We start from the raw sequence: 13626 nt of genomic DNA on the forward strand, positions 1-13626 counted from the left end.
CAGCTCTAAGCCCCGGAGTACCGGCTGTTGACCAGCCTTTCCGTGCCCCCCAACTCTAAGACACAGCGGAAGAACTGCCTCTGACTTTTATTAGACTAGGGCACCAGCTGGGGTTGCGCCGCGCTTCTTCCAGGCCCCCGCCGTCTCATTCTGCCTACAAGTCTCCCGAGGTCTCCGGCTTTTCCTTCTCCAGATGCTTCTTCTGGGGACCCTGGGGGGCGAGGGACAGGAGGAGGGTTAAGTCACAGGGTCTCACCAGCCGCCTGGGTTACTCGGAGCCAGCCCTGCTCCCGCTACCACGGTCTCTCCCCTTCTTTCTTTCCGGCAAGACTGCGCGTGCCCAGGACTAGACCCCTGAAAGACCCTCCTGTGGATGAGTGCAGGGGCATGCGTGCCACAGATGCCTGCTCTGGGACAGGTGGGATGTGGGGTCTGAGCCCCAGAGAGCAAGGCGGATGGGCTCACCATGAAGGCCCTCTTCTCTTGGGCTGTCTGGAAGCGGCCGTGGCCAAACTTGGAGGTGGTGTCAATGAACTTGAGGTCGATGTTCTCCAGGGCCTGGCGGCTGTGGTGCACCAGGAGGGACTGGGGCCCGTGGAGAAGGAAACGTCAAGGCGGGAGGTCCCCACTCAGCCCCTCCTGTCACCCCCTGTCCACACAGGAGGGTCTCACTCACCCACCTTCTGTTAGAACCCCTCCCTTTTTGCTTTCCCCACCCTGCCCTCCTGGAGCGGGATGGGGGACAGAGCAGACCAGCTCCCCCCCAACCCACTCCACAGTCCATGGGGCTCCCACTCCCCAGCTCGCCACCTGGCACTGACCTTCCTCAATGTGATGACCCGCTTCTTGGTGCCCGCGATGCAACCCTTCAGTATGACGAAGTCGTTGTTGACTTCCCCGTAGTGCGGGAAGCCGCCCTGAGGGAACGTGGGTCCAGAAAAGAGGTTCTGGGTTTTGGGGCGGCTGAGAAAACTATGGGAACTCCCCTGGCCTGGGGTGACACTCTAGATCACATCAGGACAGTCTCTGAGCCAGACCCTAAGTCCATCCTGTGACTGTCTTATCTAAAACTCTGTATTTTACAGAAGAGGAAACAGGCTAGGGGTGGGGGGTGATGTCACTGCTCCCAGCCCCGCAGCTGCCACATCCTGCAGCTGGGGTGTGAGCCCAGGCAGCTTGGCTCCAAGGGCAGAGTCGGAGCTGCTGCACCCCGAACTCTGGGAAAGCAGCTGGAGGACATGCTGTCTGCAGTGGAGACTCTGAGGATGCAGGAAACAGCAGGGGTTTGGTCCACCCTGGCGGCGGCTTGCTGGTGCCTGAGTTCTTGGGAAGGGTGGTGCCCCGCAGGCCTGCCCCACACACGCACACCAGACCCCTCAGGCAAACCAGCCGCCCACTCTCACCAGCGGCGTGATGGATTTGTCAGTCACGTCGTAGCTGGTGGATGCGTTGTTCTTAACCACCTTCCCGTCCTCTGTGTGCAGCCCCCGGCCGATGCGGTAGATCTACCAGGAGGACAGGGCATGTGGGGGACAGTAGGTGGCCTCTAGGGTCAGCAAGATGTCCATGCCCATGAGAACGTGGGCTGAGACCCAGGCGCTGAAGGAGGCATTTCAGAGCCTCAGGAGCCAGGAGGTGTCTGGGTCCCTGGGGTGTGGTCATGGACATCCCCCCACCAGACCTGTGGACACACCTTCTTGTTGAGCTCCGTGCGATGATGGTAGCCCTTCTGCCCAGCCCGGGCGATGGAGCAGCCCACGCGGGCAGGGTGCCAGGCACCAATGCAGGCCACCTTGCGCAGCCCCTTATGGGTCTTCCGTGGCAGCTTCTTCGTATGCCAGCGGCTCGTGACGCCTGCAGGCGGGAGGGGCTGGTGGCTGAGAGGCCAGTGTGGTTCCCGCCCCCTCCAGGCAGCCTCGCTGGAGCCCCCATCCCCACCCGGCCCTACCTTTGACGCCCCTGCCCTTGGTGACGGCAATGACGTCGATGACCTCGCTCTGGCTGAACACGCTGTGCACCGGTACCTGCTTCTCCAGCCGGGCCTGGGCCCAGGCCACCTTCTCAGCCACCGTGCCGCCGTTCAGCTGGATCTCCATGATGTGGGCCTTCTTCTGCCGAAAGGGCAGCAGCTTCATCTGGCAGATGTGACAAGACCGGTTGGTTCCCAGAAAGTCACCCCCACCCCCCCATCTGTAGACACGGCATGGCCAGCTGGGGTCCCCTGGCAGGCCTCTCGGCACACGTTCATTCAACAGATGATCCTGCACTCTGGTGTGGCTGCGTGCCACGTTCTGTGTGAGGAACTGGGGACGCAGCTTGCCATGAGGCAGACAGGGTCCTGGCCCCCACGGAGCCACCAACCAACTGGGGAACAGAAGCCAAGAAAACTCTTGGAGAGGCCTGTGTTGTGATAGGATAGAGGGTGGAGGAGACAGTCATTGCACATGAAGGTGGTCAAGGAGGGCCTCTCTGAGGAGGTGACATCAGGAACAAGAAGGATCCACTAGGTGAAGATCTGAGAGCTTCTAGGGCAGAGGGAACCGCATATGCAAAGGCCCTGTGGCAGGGAAGATCCTGGTTGGGGAGCAGGGGGACAGAAACAGGGCCATTGTGTCTGGATCATGGTGAACAAGGAGGAAGGTTCAGGATGGGGAGAGGGATAAGGAGAGGTGAGCAAAGTCCTGGCCAGGCAGGTCTCACAGGGATTAGCTGGGGATTTATCCCAAGTGTGGGGGGTGATGTGGTCGGACGCGTGCTTTCACACATCTCTGTGCCGTGTGAGGCACAGGCTGTGGGGACCCCCCAGCGGAAGCAGGGCTGGGTTAGGTCACAGTATAGGGCTCAACCAGCACTGGTGGAGCACCTGCTGCGGGCGCAGCAGTGAGGAAGTTACAGCCCGTGAAGTTCACGTCCATGGACGGAGACGGGTTAACCAATGACGCACTTAACCAGGAACTGCACGTGTGAGAGTAACTGAGGCAGCTGGGGAGGGCCACCGCCCCGGGCCTGGAAGGCTTCTGTGAATGTTCCAGAATAAGGTGGAAGGGGTTGGTTACCTGGACCCTACTTACAAATGTGGATTCACACACGTGTGCCCAACAGGAGGCACCAGCCCCCCACACCTGCCTCAGGGCAGGAGATCCGGGACCTTCAGGGCGTTTCAGGGCCTTGGCTGACCGCTGGTGTGGTCAGTGCTCTGCAGCCCCCACAGACGCCCAACATGCCAGCCCCAGGCTGCCAGCGGCCCGCACGACCGGTCAGCCAGCACCCTGGGCCTGTGCCCAGGGCTCATGGTATTTTTAGGCTGACATTTGTCAGGGCTCCCGGAAGCCCGGCTGGGGGAGGGTAGACCTGGGGGGAGGACTGACTAGCCAGTGTGGACCAGAGGGTGTGGGCTGACCTGGGTGTGGACGATGACCCGGATGACCTTGCAGTACTTCTTCATGGCGGCAAAGTCCTTCTGCAGCTGCTTCTTGCCGTCGGCGTCACGCCACCTCTTACAGGCCTTGGTGAAGGCTTTTTTCTTGCTCTTGTGCCTGAGCCGTGCACACAGGATGCTCAGCAGGGCGAGCGGGGTGGCCTCCACTCCCCGCAGTCCACCAAGCACCGGTTAGATGTCCCCCTCCGCCCTCCTCCCCTTCCCAGGGGAGGCACTGCTGGGTCCCTGGGGTCCCTGGGCTGGTTCCAGTCACCCTCTTTAAAGCACAGATGGTCCCACCCTCAAGGCCTCAGTTTCCTCCTCCATCAAGTGGGTACCCTCCCTGCCTCCTGGACCTGAGAGTGAGCAGGTGTGCCGGAGCCCGGGGAAGGGACGTGCCAGCCGGCCCACGGCCACATACCCACCTGGCCACGGCTGCTGAGCCCACTTCTAAAGTGAACAGCCGGGACTGGCCAGGCCGCAAGCCCCGTCATTCCTAACCCTCCACAGGACACTGGAAGATGGGCATCAGTATTCCCATCCTACAGACGAAGAAACTGAGGCTCACAGAGATCAGAGCCCCTGGATGAGGAGCAAGCTGATCACAACTGCAACAGCGAACATAGGCCAGGTGGCATTTGCCAACCTCTTTTTCTGTGCTGAGCACTTAACACACACTACTCATCTCACCCTCGTGACTGCCCCACAACACGGGGACCTGTCCTGTTCCCGGGTGATGGTGTCTGTGGTGTGTGTGTATGGCAGAGGGTGGGGTGAGATGAGATTCTAAGAGGTCCATCAGCTTGCCTGTGGTCACACAGCCTGCTCTGACACTGGGGCCCAGGACCCTCACTTCCCGTGGAGACTACGGTGCCTCTACCTCCATCTGGAAGGCGGGTCTGTGAGGGTCGTCAGTCAGGGAGGGGACCTTCCCTTTCAAGACTTAATGCCAGGGAAGATTTGAGACCTAAAAAGGCCTTTCTTTCTAATGAGCTTGTCAGTTGTCATTTCCCTTTTCACCCTGGCTGCTAGGAAGCTCAGAACCAACTCTGACATGCATCACCCTGAGGTGGAGAACATTTGCTTTCTTTTTTTCTGCTAACAGCTTCCTCTCCAGCCCTTAGTCCTTGTCTTCTCCTGGAGTGAAGGCACCCCACACACACCCCCTTCCCTGCCTTCTGCTCACTGTGACACCCCTCCCCGCGCCCGGCCACCCTGCAGGATGAGTCTCACCAGTCCTTGTAGAAGCGGCGGCGGCACTCGTCACTGAGATGCTCTGCGAAGATGGTCCTGAAGCTCCGCAGGCCCCGCGGGGTGGCGACGTAGCCCACCACACCCACCACCACCAAGGGTGGCGTTTCCACGATCGTCACTGCCTCCACCTCCTCCCGCTTGGAAATTTCTGGATGAAACCCAGAGACAGAGAAGACATGAAGGGGGGCCTCCGTGTCCCATGGGGAGGAGAAGGGTGGAGGAGCCGACCGCCCACCCGCCTGTGAGAGTGCAGAGCACCATAGCCCCAGGGCTTCTGCAGACAGAGGCCCCTGTGCGCAGGGCCCCAGGCCCCCAGCCCCCCAGCCCCCCAGCCCTCAGCCTCCCCTGGCGGCCCAGGGGTTAGGACTCTGAACTTTCACTGCCGAGGGCCCAGGTTCAATCCCTGATCAGGGGGGCTTCCCAGGTAGCGCTAGTGGTAAAGAAGTCGTCTGCTAATGGAGGAGATGTAAGAGACACGTGTTCAACCCTTGGGTCAGGAAGATCCCTTGGAGGAGGGCATGGCAACCCCAGTATTCTTGCCTGGATAATCCCACGGATGGGGGAGCCTGGCGGGCTACAGTCCATAGGGTTGCAAAGAGTTGGACACGACTGAAGCAGCTAAGCATGCACAGGGAACTAAGATCCCACCAGCCTTGTGCTGAGGCAAAATATATATATATATACAATAGAAGAGATGAAGAGCAGATGAGGGTTGCCAGGAAGTTGGGGGTAGCAGCTGTGGCTGTAAAAAGGTCACCAGGACGGACTCTTGTGGGAATGAAGTGTCCAAGGGTGGGGGGTATATGCATTTACATGTGACAGAACTGCACAGAGCTACATAAACACACATCTTATTCAGGAGAATCCTGCATGTCACTCTCTGACTGTGACATAGTACCATGGTTACAGGAGACGTTTCCATCGAGGAAACCTTCAGGGTATGTGGCATTCTTCTTAAAACCAGACGTGAATCTACAAAGCTCTCAAGACCAAAAGTATACTGTCGCGCCTGCCCTGAATCCCAACTCATAACTTCTCCATTTCCTCTTCTGTGAACCAGGGGCAATGACAGATGGGTTCTGGGGGCGTGGCCAGCAGTCAGCGTCTGACCCTTTCTGGGGCTGTTCTCCCCCCGGGAGCCCAGCTGTGGCTCCTGGCATCAGAAGGGCCTCCAGATCTCCCGGAGGTCCGGGTGCTCTGCCCGCCGCTCGCCCCCGGGAGGGCCCCTCGCAGCACTCACTGAGGCCGGGCCGGTGCACCTCCCGCAGAGTGTGCGTCATGCCCGCCTTGTAGCCCAGGAAGGCCGTGAGGTGCACGGGCCGGCTGGGGTCGTCACGAGGCCACGTCTTCACCTTGCCCCGGTGATGGCGGCTCCTCTTGTGTGGCAGGAAGCCCAGGTGTCCATGCCGGGGGGCAGAGAACTTCCGGTGGGACTGGGGGTGGGAGGGGAGGTAGGTCAGAGCTGGGGTCTCCCCAGGAGGGGCGGCTAGACTGTCCCAGGGTCCAGACCGGAAGTGAGCCAGAGACCTCAGGCTGCGGGCCGGTGGTCTTCTGGGCCTGCATCGTCCACGAGAAAGGAGGGAGGCTTCGCCGAGGGCAGTGTCTTGGGGACAAAGCCAGTTTCGGCCCCTGGCCCCCAAAGACTCCCCTCAGTGGTCCTCAGTGGTCCTGCCTGGCCGGGCCCAGCAGATCCTCGCTGCGGCCAGGGCACAGGGGCAAGGGGCCACTGCCATCCGTCCCCCCACTTTGCGCATCCTGGAGGCCTGAGCCTAGGCCTCCCGCTGTCCCCCTATTCACTGACCCCTTCACAGGCCCAAGGACCTTCTCTGCTGGGAGAGACCCCAGGAGCCCACCTGCCCCTCCCCAGGAGGCCTCCGTGCTCCCCACCCCCACCCCCACCACAGCCCACTGACCATGGCAGCTGGTCCTTCGGGTCAGGAAGGGAAGGGGCCTTCCCGGCAGGCACCAGAGTTCGAGTGGCAGGGCCAGGATGCACTGTGGCCAGATCCCAGATTTAGCCCCTGGCAGGGGAGCTCTGTCATCTCCCGTGGCGGGTGTGAGCTCTGGTGCCAAGAGCAGGCCTGGCCCGGGGCCGGGCGAAGGGAGGCAGCCGGGGCACCCGGGGGGACACCTGGAGCCCGGGCTGGCACTCCTTCCCAAAGGTCCTGGGATGCTCACACACCTTGTCTTCTGCCTCACGGGACTCTCCAGGACAGGCGCAAGCTGGTCTGGTAGAGGGCTGAGTAGCCCAGGTTGGGGGGCTTCCCTCCGGCAGCTGCCATTAACAGAGTCTGCGTCGTTTGCTGGCCTTGAAGTTGAGTGGATTCCTGTCCTGTCCTGAGGGCTGTGAGCCTGAGCTAGGCAAACTGGGGGGAGACAGCAAGGGTTGGATGAGTGCCCAGAGGATCACCAGGGTGTGATTCAATGTCAAGGCCGCTGGACTCTAGTAGCTGTGAGCCAAGAACTCTTAGATATTTTTATGAACTCACTTTTTTTTTTTGAACTTACATTTCAAAGTTAAGTTTTGAATGAAAAGGGGATTGAAATCTCCCAATTTTTTTTTATTCAAAGAGTCTATGGCTATAAAGCCTTTTAACTTTAGAGCGAGAGATTTTTTCATATTTGTCAATTTGTTTGACTGCACTGGCTCTTAGTTGCTGTGTGTAGGATTCTCAGTCTTCATTGCGGCATGCAGAATCTTTAGTTGCAGCATGTGGAAACTAGTTACCCAACCAGGGATCGAACCCGGCCCCCTGCATTGGACGCACAGAGTCTTAGCCACTGGTCCACCAGGGAAGTCCCAGAATCAGACTTTTTATAGGCCTGATATATCTCTGCAGGTCTTGTGGATTTTGCATCATTGGGTGCTAAAATTCTGTGCTAATGAAATGTTACAATTCTTCATTTTTGTCATTGCTTTTTAATGACAAAGCTACTTTTAATTCTTTGGGCTGCGATCAACAGGAAAAAAAAAATCACTGGGCAGCGGTAAACTCCAGCCCAGAAATGATCCGGGGAAAGGGACTCTCTGAAGGAAAGAAGCACAGAAGGGACACGCTGCAGACTCAGGGCCAAGGGCACACACCCTCATGCTGCGCCAGGGAGCACGTACTAGGGGCTGCAGACACACAGGTCAAGGGTCAGAGGCTTGGACATGGAGCCATGAAGCTTCTTGGGTTCCCCCTTCTCGTTTGCCTTTTTCCTTCTGCTGCATGATCTCCAAATCTGTCTGTGGCAGGGTGGCAGCAGAAATCCGTCATCTGGGCGCTTTCCCTTAACGGAGTACTGAACTCTGCTTTCTCTCATTCATGTCATGGTAATGCCTCTGGCCCACTGCTGTCGGGTCCCCTGGTTCAGTCCGACATTGCTGTCCAGGGTTATTATTTGCTGAGTCTGACAGTACTATGAGTTCATGATTTGAAGATCTGAGGATGCTGTGATTCTGGATTCTGTGTGTCCATAGAGCTAGTGGCTGACCCCAGCCTCTGGGCAGGAAATGACCAGCACCCACCCTCCCTGGTGCTAGCCAGGGGCTATACCTGGTATGGAGATCACAGAGGGTAGCCAGCAAGGCCCTGGTCAGTGGAGCTGGCCTCAAGGGCACAACAGTGTTCAGGGCCAGGATGGAACCCTCAGAACCAGAACAGAGTGCCCTGTATCCAAGAGAGGAGCCACTTCTCCCTAGTTGGGGTAGGGGTGGGGGTGGGGGTGGATGGTGCAAACCCTACACCCTGTGCTGCCCCAGGCAGCATCCCGTCCCCCCAGGCGCCCTGCTAGCTCACCGGCATCAGCCAGTCCATGAGAGGCCCTGGCAGAGACAGTGGGGCCCAGAGAGAGCCGTAGGGAATGGACAACCCAGGAAGGCTTCCTGGAAGAGTAGGGTATTTGATAGTTTGCATTATCTGTTGACTTCATTCTTCTGAACTGAGCTCGCCATCCTGGTGTGTTCACCATCCTGCTCCCTGCTGCACTTGGCACGTGCATCTGGAATGAGTGGCTTCCTTACACCTTACTTACACTTCTTACTGTGTCTCTCTGCTCCCAGAATTAAACTAGGGATCTTCTGTTTCTTTCACCGCTGATAGCAACGCCCGGCGCAGGGCAGGCACTCCTCGCGTATGCGATGGCGCTGCGATCCCACGCGGGGGCGCTCGCACCGGTCTCGAAGCATCTCCGGAGAACCCGCAATCCTCCCGAGGCCTCTCTTGGGCGGTCAGGGCGAACTACAAGTCCCATGGTGCCCTGCGGGCGCCGGCCGTCCTACGCAGGCGCGGCCGCCCTCGGGTGTCCTCTGTGCGGGCGAGCTAGGCCGCAGGACCCGGGCGGAGGCCGGGCAGCGCGTCCGAGAGCTGAGCCCGCTGCCCGCCGCAGCCATGCCGGACAGGTGGGACAAGGACGTGTACCCCGAGCCCCCGCGCCGCACGCCGGCGCCCTCGCCGCAGACCTCGCTGCCCAACCCTATTACCTACCTTACGAAAGCCTTTGACCTCCTCGTGGACCGGCCGGTGACCCTCGTGAGAGGTACTAGCCCCACCGGGCCCCCCGCCCTCGCCCCGGTCACTCGGCGTGGACCCCACTGCACCCCAGGCCTCCTCGCCTCCCGGGACGCCCGCCGTCTCCCCCCGCCCCGTACGGCCCTTGCCCCCTGGGGAGCCGTCCACGCACCCCTGGGCTCAGGCATCTCACATATTAGGGGCTGTTTGCGGACCGAAGTCATCTGCGTTCCGAGGCTTGTTAGATCCCACTCTCCAAGCGCGCTGGGAATCCCGCATGTTTGCACAACAGTCGGTCCGCGAAGGCTGTTGAGGTGCAGAGGTGCTCCGGTACCCCTTCGAAGGCCTACAAAATGGCCCTCCCCCCGAGGTGTACTGTAACTTGCCCTCCCTGAGCTGCCCAAATGCCGCCATCTCTGGTCCAAACCAGACGAATGTTTTTTAAAGGCATTGTTTTGTCACCCAGCTCGGTGGGTGCAGCACTCAGAGCACTGTGCCGTTAATCACTAGTGCCAGGCCATGCGTCCGTGCAGTTAATCCATTCCTTCAACAGCAAAGCATTTGGGGTGCATAGCATGCTCTGGTGGCTCTCTTCTGGTGGAGGCACTAGATGCCTGCCCCTGTCAAGGTCTTGAATAAACAGGAGTGGAACTGCTCCCTTTTGTGTAGCAGTTTTTTGGGAAGTGTTTTCTTTGTCTGGATAGGTGAGATCTCACTAGATCCAGCTTGTTCATTTACACATGGGGAAATTGAGGCTGAAGGTCAGAGGTGGCAGAACTGGGAGTGGAGGCCTGCTGATGGCTCCCTGTTGGGGCCTCTGCCTCCACAGTGGAGTCCCTGTGCTCTGGGGGAGGTGGGCCAGCAGGGCTAGCAGGTGGGGGCTTGCAGAGCACAGGCTCTGAATCTTGCCGTCTCAGAGCCTGGATGTCCTCTCTATAAATGAAAAGGCCCCGCCCTACACCGGGTTGTTGTGGGTACAGAGTGAGATAAGGGTGGTACCTGCCTTATAGAACTCTCCATAAACTGCAGACATCCGGGCTTGTAAGCCCAGTCCTTTCCAGGACTGGCTGCCAGCTCTCCCACACCTCTTGGGGAGTCGTTGCCAGTCTTTGTAAAACGGGGAACATTTGGGGAACCTGCCTCTTCCACAGCTTAGGAGAAATACAAAGCTAAGAGCCCCTTCAGACTGTGACCTGTCCAAACCAGTAGCCTTTTTGGGTCTGGGCTTTTCCCTTTGCAGAGTTTATCGAGCAGCAGCATGCCAAGAACAAGTATTACTACTATCACCGTGAGTTCCGCCGCGTGCCGGACATCACAGAGTGCCAGGAGAAGGACGTCTTGTGCATGTTTGAAGCAGAGATGCAGTGGAGAAGAGATTAGTAAGGTCTTCCCCTTGGGCTTCTGTTTAATCAGGGGATACAGAGAACCCTGCACAATGAATGTACCCTGTTGGGGGCCATCATGCCTTTGGGAAGCCATGGGTGGAGAGGCCAGACCACAGGGCTCCCATGCCCTGCCTTCATTTTACTCTCAGTACAGGAAAGGAGTCCTTATAGACCATCTGCCTTGTTTTCCTTTCAGCAAAGTTGATCAAGAAATCGTCAACATTATCCAGGAGAGGCTGAAGGCCTGTCAGCAGAGGGAAGGTGAGAGCCACAGGCAGAACTGTGCCAAGGAGCTGGAGCAGTTCACCCAGGTGGTCAAGGCCTACCAGGACCGCTGTGAGTGAGCCCTCCTGCCTCTCCCACCTGCCTGCCTTCCCGATCCTACTTCCAATCTCCACATTGGCTCTGTGCTAAACGCTTTACTAACTAGACCAGTCTCTGGAGGTTTTGAGTCACCCTGTTTATCTGCTCAGTGACCTGCCTTAGCTCCCTCCATGCAGAGGTTCCCCTCATGACTCCCACCCCCATCTCTCTCCCAGATCACGACCTGGGGGCCCATTATTCTGCCAGGAAGTGCCTGGCAAAGCAGAAGCAGAGGATGCTGGCCGAGAGAAAAGCCGCCAAAGAGGCTGCCGCCGCCTGAGACCACTGTTTGTCCCTGTGTCGTCACTGCTGCTCCAATAAAGAGTGAGAGAGCCTGTGCCTGTGGTGTTCCTTTCAGCTCCTAGACACACTTTTCATCTCACTGGTCCTACTTCCTGTCCAAATTCAGCCACCACTGAGCTTAAGTCCAATGGCTTCCACTGCTGGGGGGTTGGGAAAGATCCCATCAACTACACGTGCAACCAAAAACATTTGGGAAGAAAAACAAGATGCAACTATAAACCGGTTTCATTCACTTTTATTATTCTCTTTATAAAATTATGTGGTGGCTACAGCTGGGGCCTGGGTCCTCTGCACGGAGACTCTGGTGTGGGTCTTCACAAGATGGTCAGTAAATTCCTAGAAAAACAAGACACTTTTAGTTGTGCACCTAGACAGAGGACTCCCCTCTGCTCTTCAACAGGGTGGGGGGCAGGCAGTACCTGATATGGAGACTTGGTGAACACTGTCTCTTTCCAGAGGTCAGGGGTGAGATAACTGTAGGTCTTAGAAATGGCATCAAAAGTGGCCTTGGCTAGAAAAGGGAAAACCAGAGAAGGCTGGTGAATTCACCCGAGGTGAACCCCCAGATGGAGATGGAGGCTGTTGCGCTCCTAGGAACAAACAGGCCACTGTAGGCCAGTCTGTCGTGCATTAGGAGAGCCTTCCTCTCTTTCTCTGAAAATACGCCCACGACACACAGAATGTGGCTAAGTGGAGCTGAGAGAAGCTGGAGTTGGCTTGCGGGCCACCTACCGAAGTTGCCCAGGGTGGCGGTGCAGCCCCTGGCAGAGGTGTAGCAGTCATCGATGCCGGCCATCATCAGCAGCTTCTTGGGCACAGGGGCGGAGACGATGCCAGTGCCTCTGGGGGCAGGGATGAGGCGCACCAGCACGGAACCGCAGCGGCCAGTCACCTGTGAAGGAGTAGAGACGTCAGGAGACAAGACAGGCGGGAGTCTACACCTGTGCAAGCCCTACTGTGTACCAGCATCCAGCCTACCTTGCAAGGAACCGTGTGGGGCTTGCCGATCTTGTTCCCCCAGTAGCCTCTTCGCACAGGGACGATGGACAGCTTGGCCAGGATGATGGCCCCACGGATGGCAGTGGCTACTTCCTTGGAGCACTTGACACCCAGACCGACATGTCCATTGTAATCCCCGATGGCAACAAATGCCTGCGGAGAGACTGACGTGGGTGGTGGGCCAGGGGCCTCCACAGCATCAGTAACCACCCACCACACAGGGTCTGTTGCGCCCCTCAAGGCAAGACTGGCCACCAGGAGGCCAATCTGAGATCCTGAGGAGATCCTTCCTCTCTCTCCCCTTTACGAAAGTCACACGTGTGACGCCAAGTGCAACCATGCAGAGCTGAGAGAGTCTCATGAAGGCCCTTGGCAGCAACTGCCCAGAAAGGTATGACGACTGGGGTACCTTGAACCTGGTCCGCTGGCCAGCACGGGTCTGCTTTTGCACGGGCATAATCTTCAAAACTTCATCCTTGAGGGACGCTCCCAGGAAAAAGTCAATAATCTCAGACTCCTGCAAGAAATAAACTCATTACAAAAAAAAATTAACAAACACCTAAGAGGGAGCCTTAAGTGTTAGTTACTCAGTCGTGTTGGAGTTTTTGGGACCTCATGGACTGTAGACCGCCAGGCGCCCCTGCTCATGGAGTTTTCCAAGAAATAATGAGATTCCCTTTTCCAGGGGATCTTCCCAACAAAAGGAATCGAACCCGGGTCTTCTGTATTGAAGGCATTTTCTTTACTGTCTGGGTCACCAGGGAAGCCCAGGGAAAGTGGGAGTCTAGAACCTCTCAAGGTTTGGTCAACGACAAGAGTTCCCTCGACTACAGGCCACAGCCCCATGCCGGATGAGGACCCGTGTTTACCTTGATGGGCAGAGAGAAAAGGTAGATCTCCTCCAGGGACTTGATCTTCATGTCCTTGACCAGGCGGCCCAGTTTGGTAACGGGGAGCCACTGCGAGAGAAAAAGGCGCAGGTGACCAGGGCCTCCTCCCCGGTGCCGCCCAAGGGCCTGCCTCACACGCCCAGCTCAGACCTACCTCCTTGTCCTCGGCCTTGCCTCCGCGAGCTCCGCGGCCTCTGCCCCGGCCCCGACCCCGGCCACGACCCCGGCCCCGGACGCCACTACCGAAGCCTCCGCGGAAGCCACCGCGGCCTCCCATTCCAGGGCCCCCCGGGCCTCCGGGCCCTCCCGCAGCACCGGCGTCATCCGCCATTTGCTAAAAAAAGAAACAAAAACCAGCCGGTGAGCGAAGTCCTGGCACTTACAGCCGCCTCGGGGGCCCAAGCCGGGCTCCACAACGGAGCACGGGCGCAGCATCCCGGGCCCCGTCCGATGGCGGCCCAGGCCCGCCTGCCTCAGCCACACATATGGTCACTCACGTGTTTTCACGAAGAAGAAGAGAG

General features: G+C 58.3%; 3 protein-coding genes and 2 non-coding genes across 6 annotated transcripts; 1 reads left to right on the forward strand and 4 right to left on the reverse strand.

Annotated features, from left to right (window-relative positions):
• Nucleotides 1-70: 70 nt before the first annotated feature.
• Nucleotides 71-6706, reverse strand: RPL3L (ribosomal protein L3 like). 2 transcript variants are annotated; one of them, XM_065924025.1, is made up of 10 exons: nt 6586-6706; nt 5913-6105; nt 4652-4820; nt 3401-3536; nt 1949-2135; nt 1694-1854; nt 1404-1505; nt 822-917; nt 466-585; nt 71-211 (listed from the first exon to the last, which is right to left on the reverse strand). In XM_065924025.1, exons 1-10 carry the CDS (start codon nt 6586-6588, stop codon nt 155-157), a joined length of 1224 nt encoding a protein of 407 aa, XP_065780097.1. In that variant the 5' UTR covers nt 6589-6706; the 3' UTR covers nt 71-154. The 2 variants fall into 2 exon arrangements, with proteins under 2 accessions (XP_065780097.1, XP_065780096.1); XM_065924024.1 differs by lacking the exon at nt 6586-6706 and adding an exon at nt 6200-6400.
• A 2222-nt stretch (nt 6707-8928) lies between these two features.
• Nucleotides 8929-11250, forward strand: NDUFB10 (NADH:ubiquinone oxidoreductase subunit B10). Its single transcript, XM_065924030.1, has 4 exons — nt 8929-9193; nt 10406-10544; nt 10747-10886; nt 11090-11250. The coding sequence occupies exons 1-4, from the start codon at nt 9046-9048 to the stop codon at nt 11191-11193; spliced, it is 531 nt and encodes a 176-aa protein (XP_065780102.1). The 5' UTR covers nt 8929-9045; the 3' UTR covers nt 11194-11250.
• Nucleotides 11251-11435: 185 nt separating this feature from the next.
• On the reverse strand, nt 11436-13459 carry RPS2 (ribosomal protein S2). Its single transcript, XM_065924029.1, has 7 exons — nt 13260-13459; nt 13085-13174; nt 12625-12732; nt 12195-12368; nt 11949-12108; nt 11636-11727; nt 11436-11552 (listed from the first exon to the last, which is right to left on the reverse strand). The coding sequence occupies exons 1-7, from the start codon at nt 13434-13436 to the stop codon at nt 11472-11474; spliced, it is 882 nt and encodes a 293-aa protein (XP_065780101.1). The 5' UTR covers nt 13437-13459; the 3' UTR covers nt 11436-11471.
• Nucleotides 11794-11922, reverse strand: LOC136162239 (small nucleolar RNA SNORA64/SNORA10 family). The gene has a single exon (XR_010662048.1). It is a non-coding gene; the product is annotated as a small nucleolar RNA SNORA64/SNORA10 family (small nucleolar RNA).
• LOC136162237 (small nucleolar RNA SNORA64/SNORA10 family) lies at nt 12438-12571 on the reverse strand. Its single transcript, XR_010662047.1, has one exon. It is a non-coding gene; the product is annotated as a small nucleolar RNA SNORA64/SNORA10 family (small nucleolar RNA).
• Nucleotides 13460-13626: the final 167 nt, after the last annotated feature.

Source organism: Muntiacus reevesi, chromosome 2 (assembly GCF_963930625.1).
Source record: "Muntiacus reevesi chromosome 2, mMunRee1.1, whole genome shotgun sequence".
NCBI classification, from domain to species: domain Eukaryota; kingdom Metazoa; phylum Chordata; class Mammalia; order Artiodactyla; family Cervidae; genus Muntiacus; species Muntiacus reevesi.

What these genes read in the sequence shown, in the direction of transcription:
- NDUFB10 (XM_065924030.1), top strand. Translation starts at nt 9,046, where the DNA reads ATGCCGGACAGGTGGGACAAGGACGTGTACCCCGAGCCCCCGCGCCGC. An exon ending in GCCGGTGACCCTCGTGAGAG is followed by an intron (nt 9,194 to 10,405) that starts GTACTAGCCCCA and finishes TTCCCTTTGCAG; the next exon opens with AGTTTATCGAGCAGCAGCAT. An exon ending in CAAGGCCTACCAGGACCGCT is followed by an intron (nt 10,887 to 11,089) that starts GTGAGTGAGCCC and finishes TCTCTCTCCCAG; the next exon opens with ATCACGACCTGGGGGCCCAT.
- RPS2 (XM_065924029.1), bottom strand. Translation starts at nt 13,436, where the DNA reads ATGGCGGATGACGCCGGTGCTGCGGGAGGGCCCGGAGGCCCGGGGGGC. An exon ending in GCAAGGCCGAGGACAAGGAG is followed by an intron (nt 13,175 to 13,259) that starts GTAGGTCTGAGC and finishes TTTCTCTCGCAG; the next exon opens with TGGCTCCCCGTTACCAAACT. An exon ending in CCCACACGGTTCCTTGCAAG is followed by an intron (nt 12,109 to 12,194) that starts GTAGGCTGGATG and finishes ACTCCTTCACAG; the next exon opens with GTGACTGGCCGCTGCGGTTC.
- RPL3L (XM_065924024.1), bottom strand. Translation starts at nt 6,235, where the DNA reads ATGCAGGCCCAGAAGACCACCGGCCCGCAGCCTGAG. An exon ending in GGTGCACCGGCCCGGCCTCA is followed by an intron (nt 4,821 to 5,912) that starts GTGAGTGCTGCG and finishes GGTTTCATCCAG; the next exon opens with AAATTTCCAAGCGGGAGGAG. An exon ending in CAAGGGCAGGGGCGTCAAAG is followed by an intron (nt 1,855 to 1,948) that starts GTAGGGCCGGGT and finishes TCCCGCCTGCAG; the next exon opens with GCGTCACGAGCCGCTGGCAT.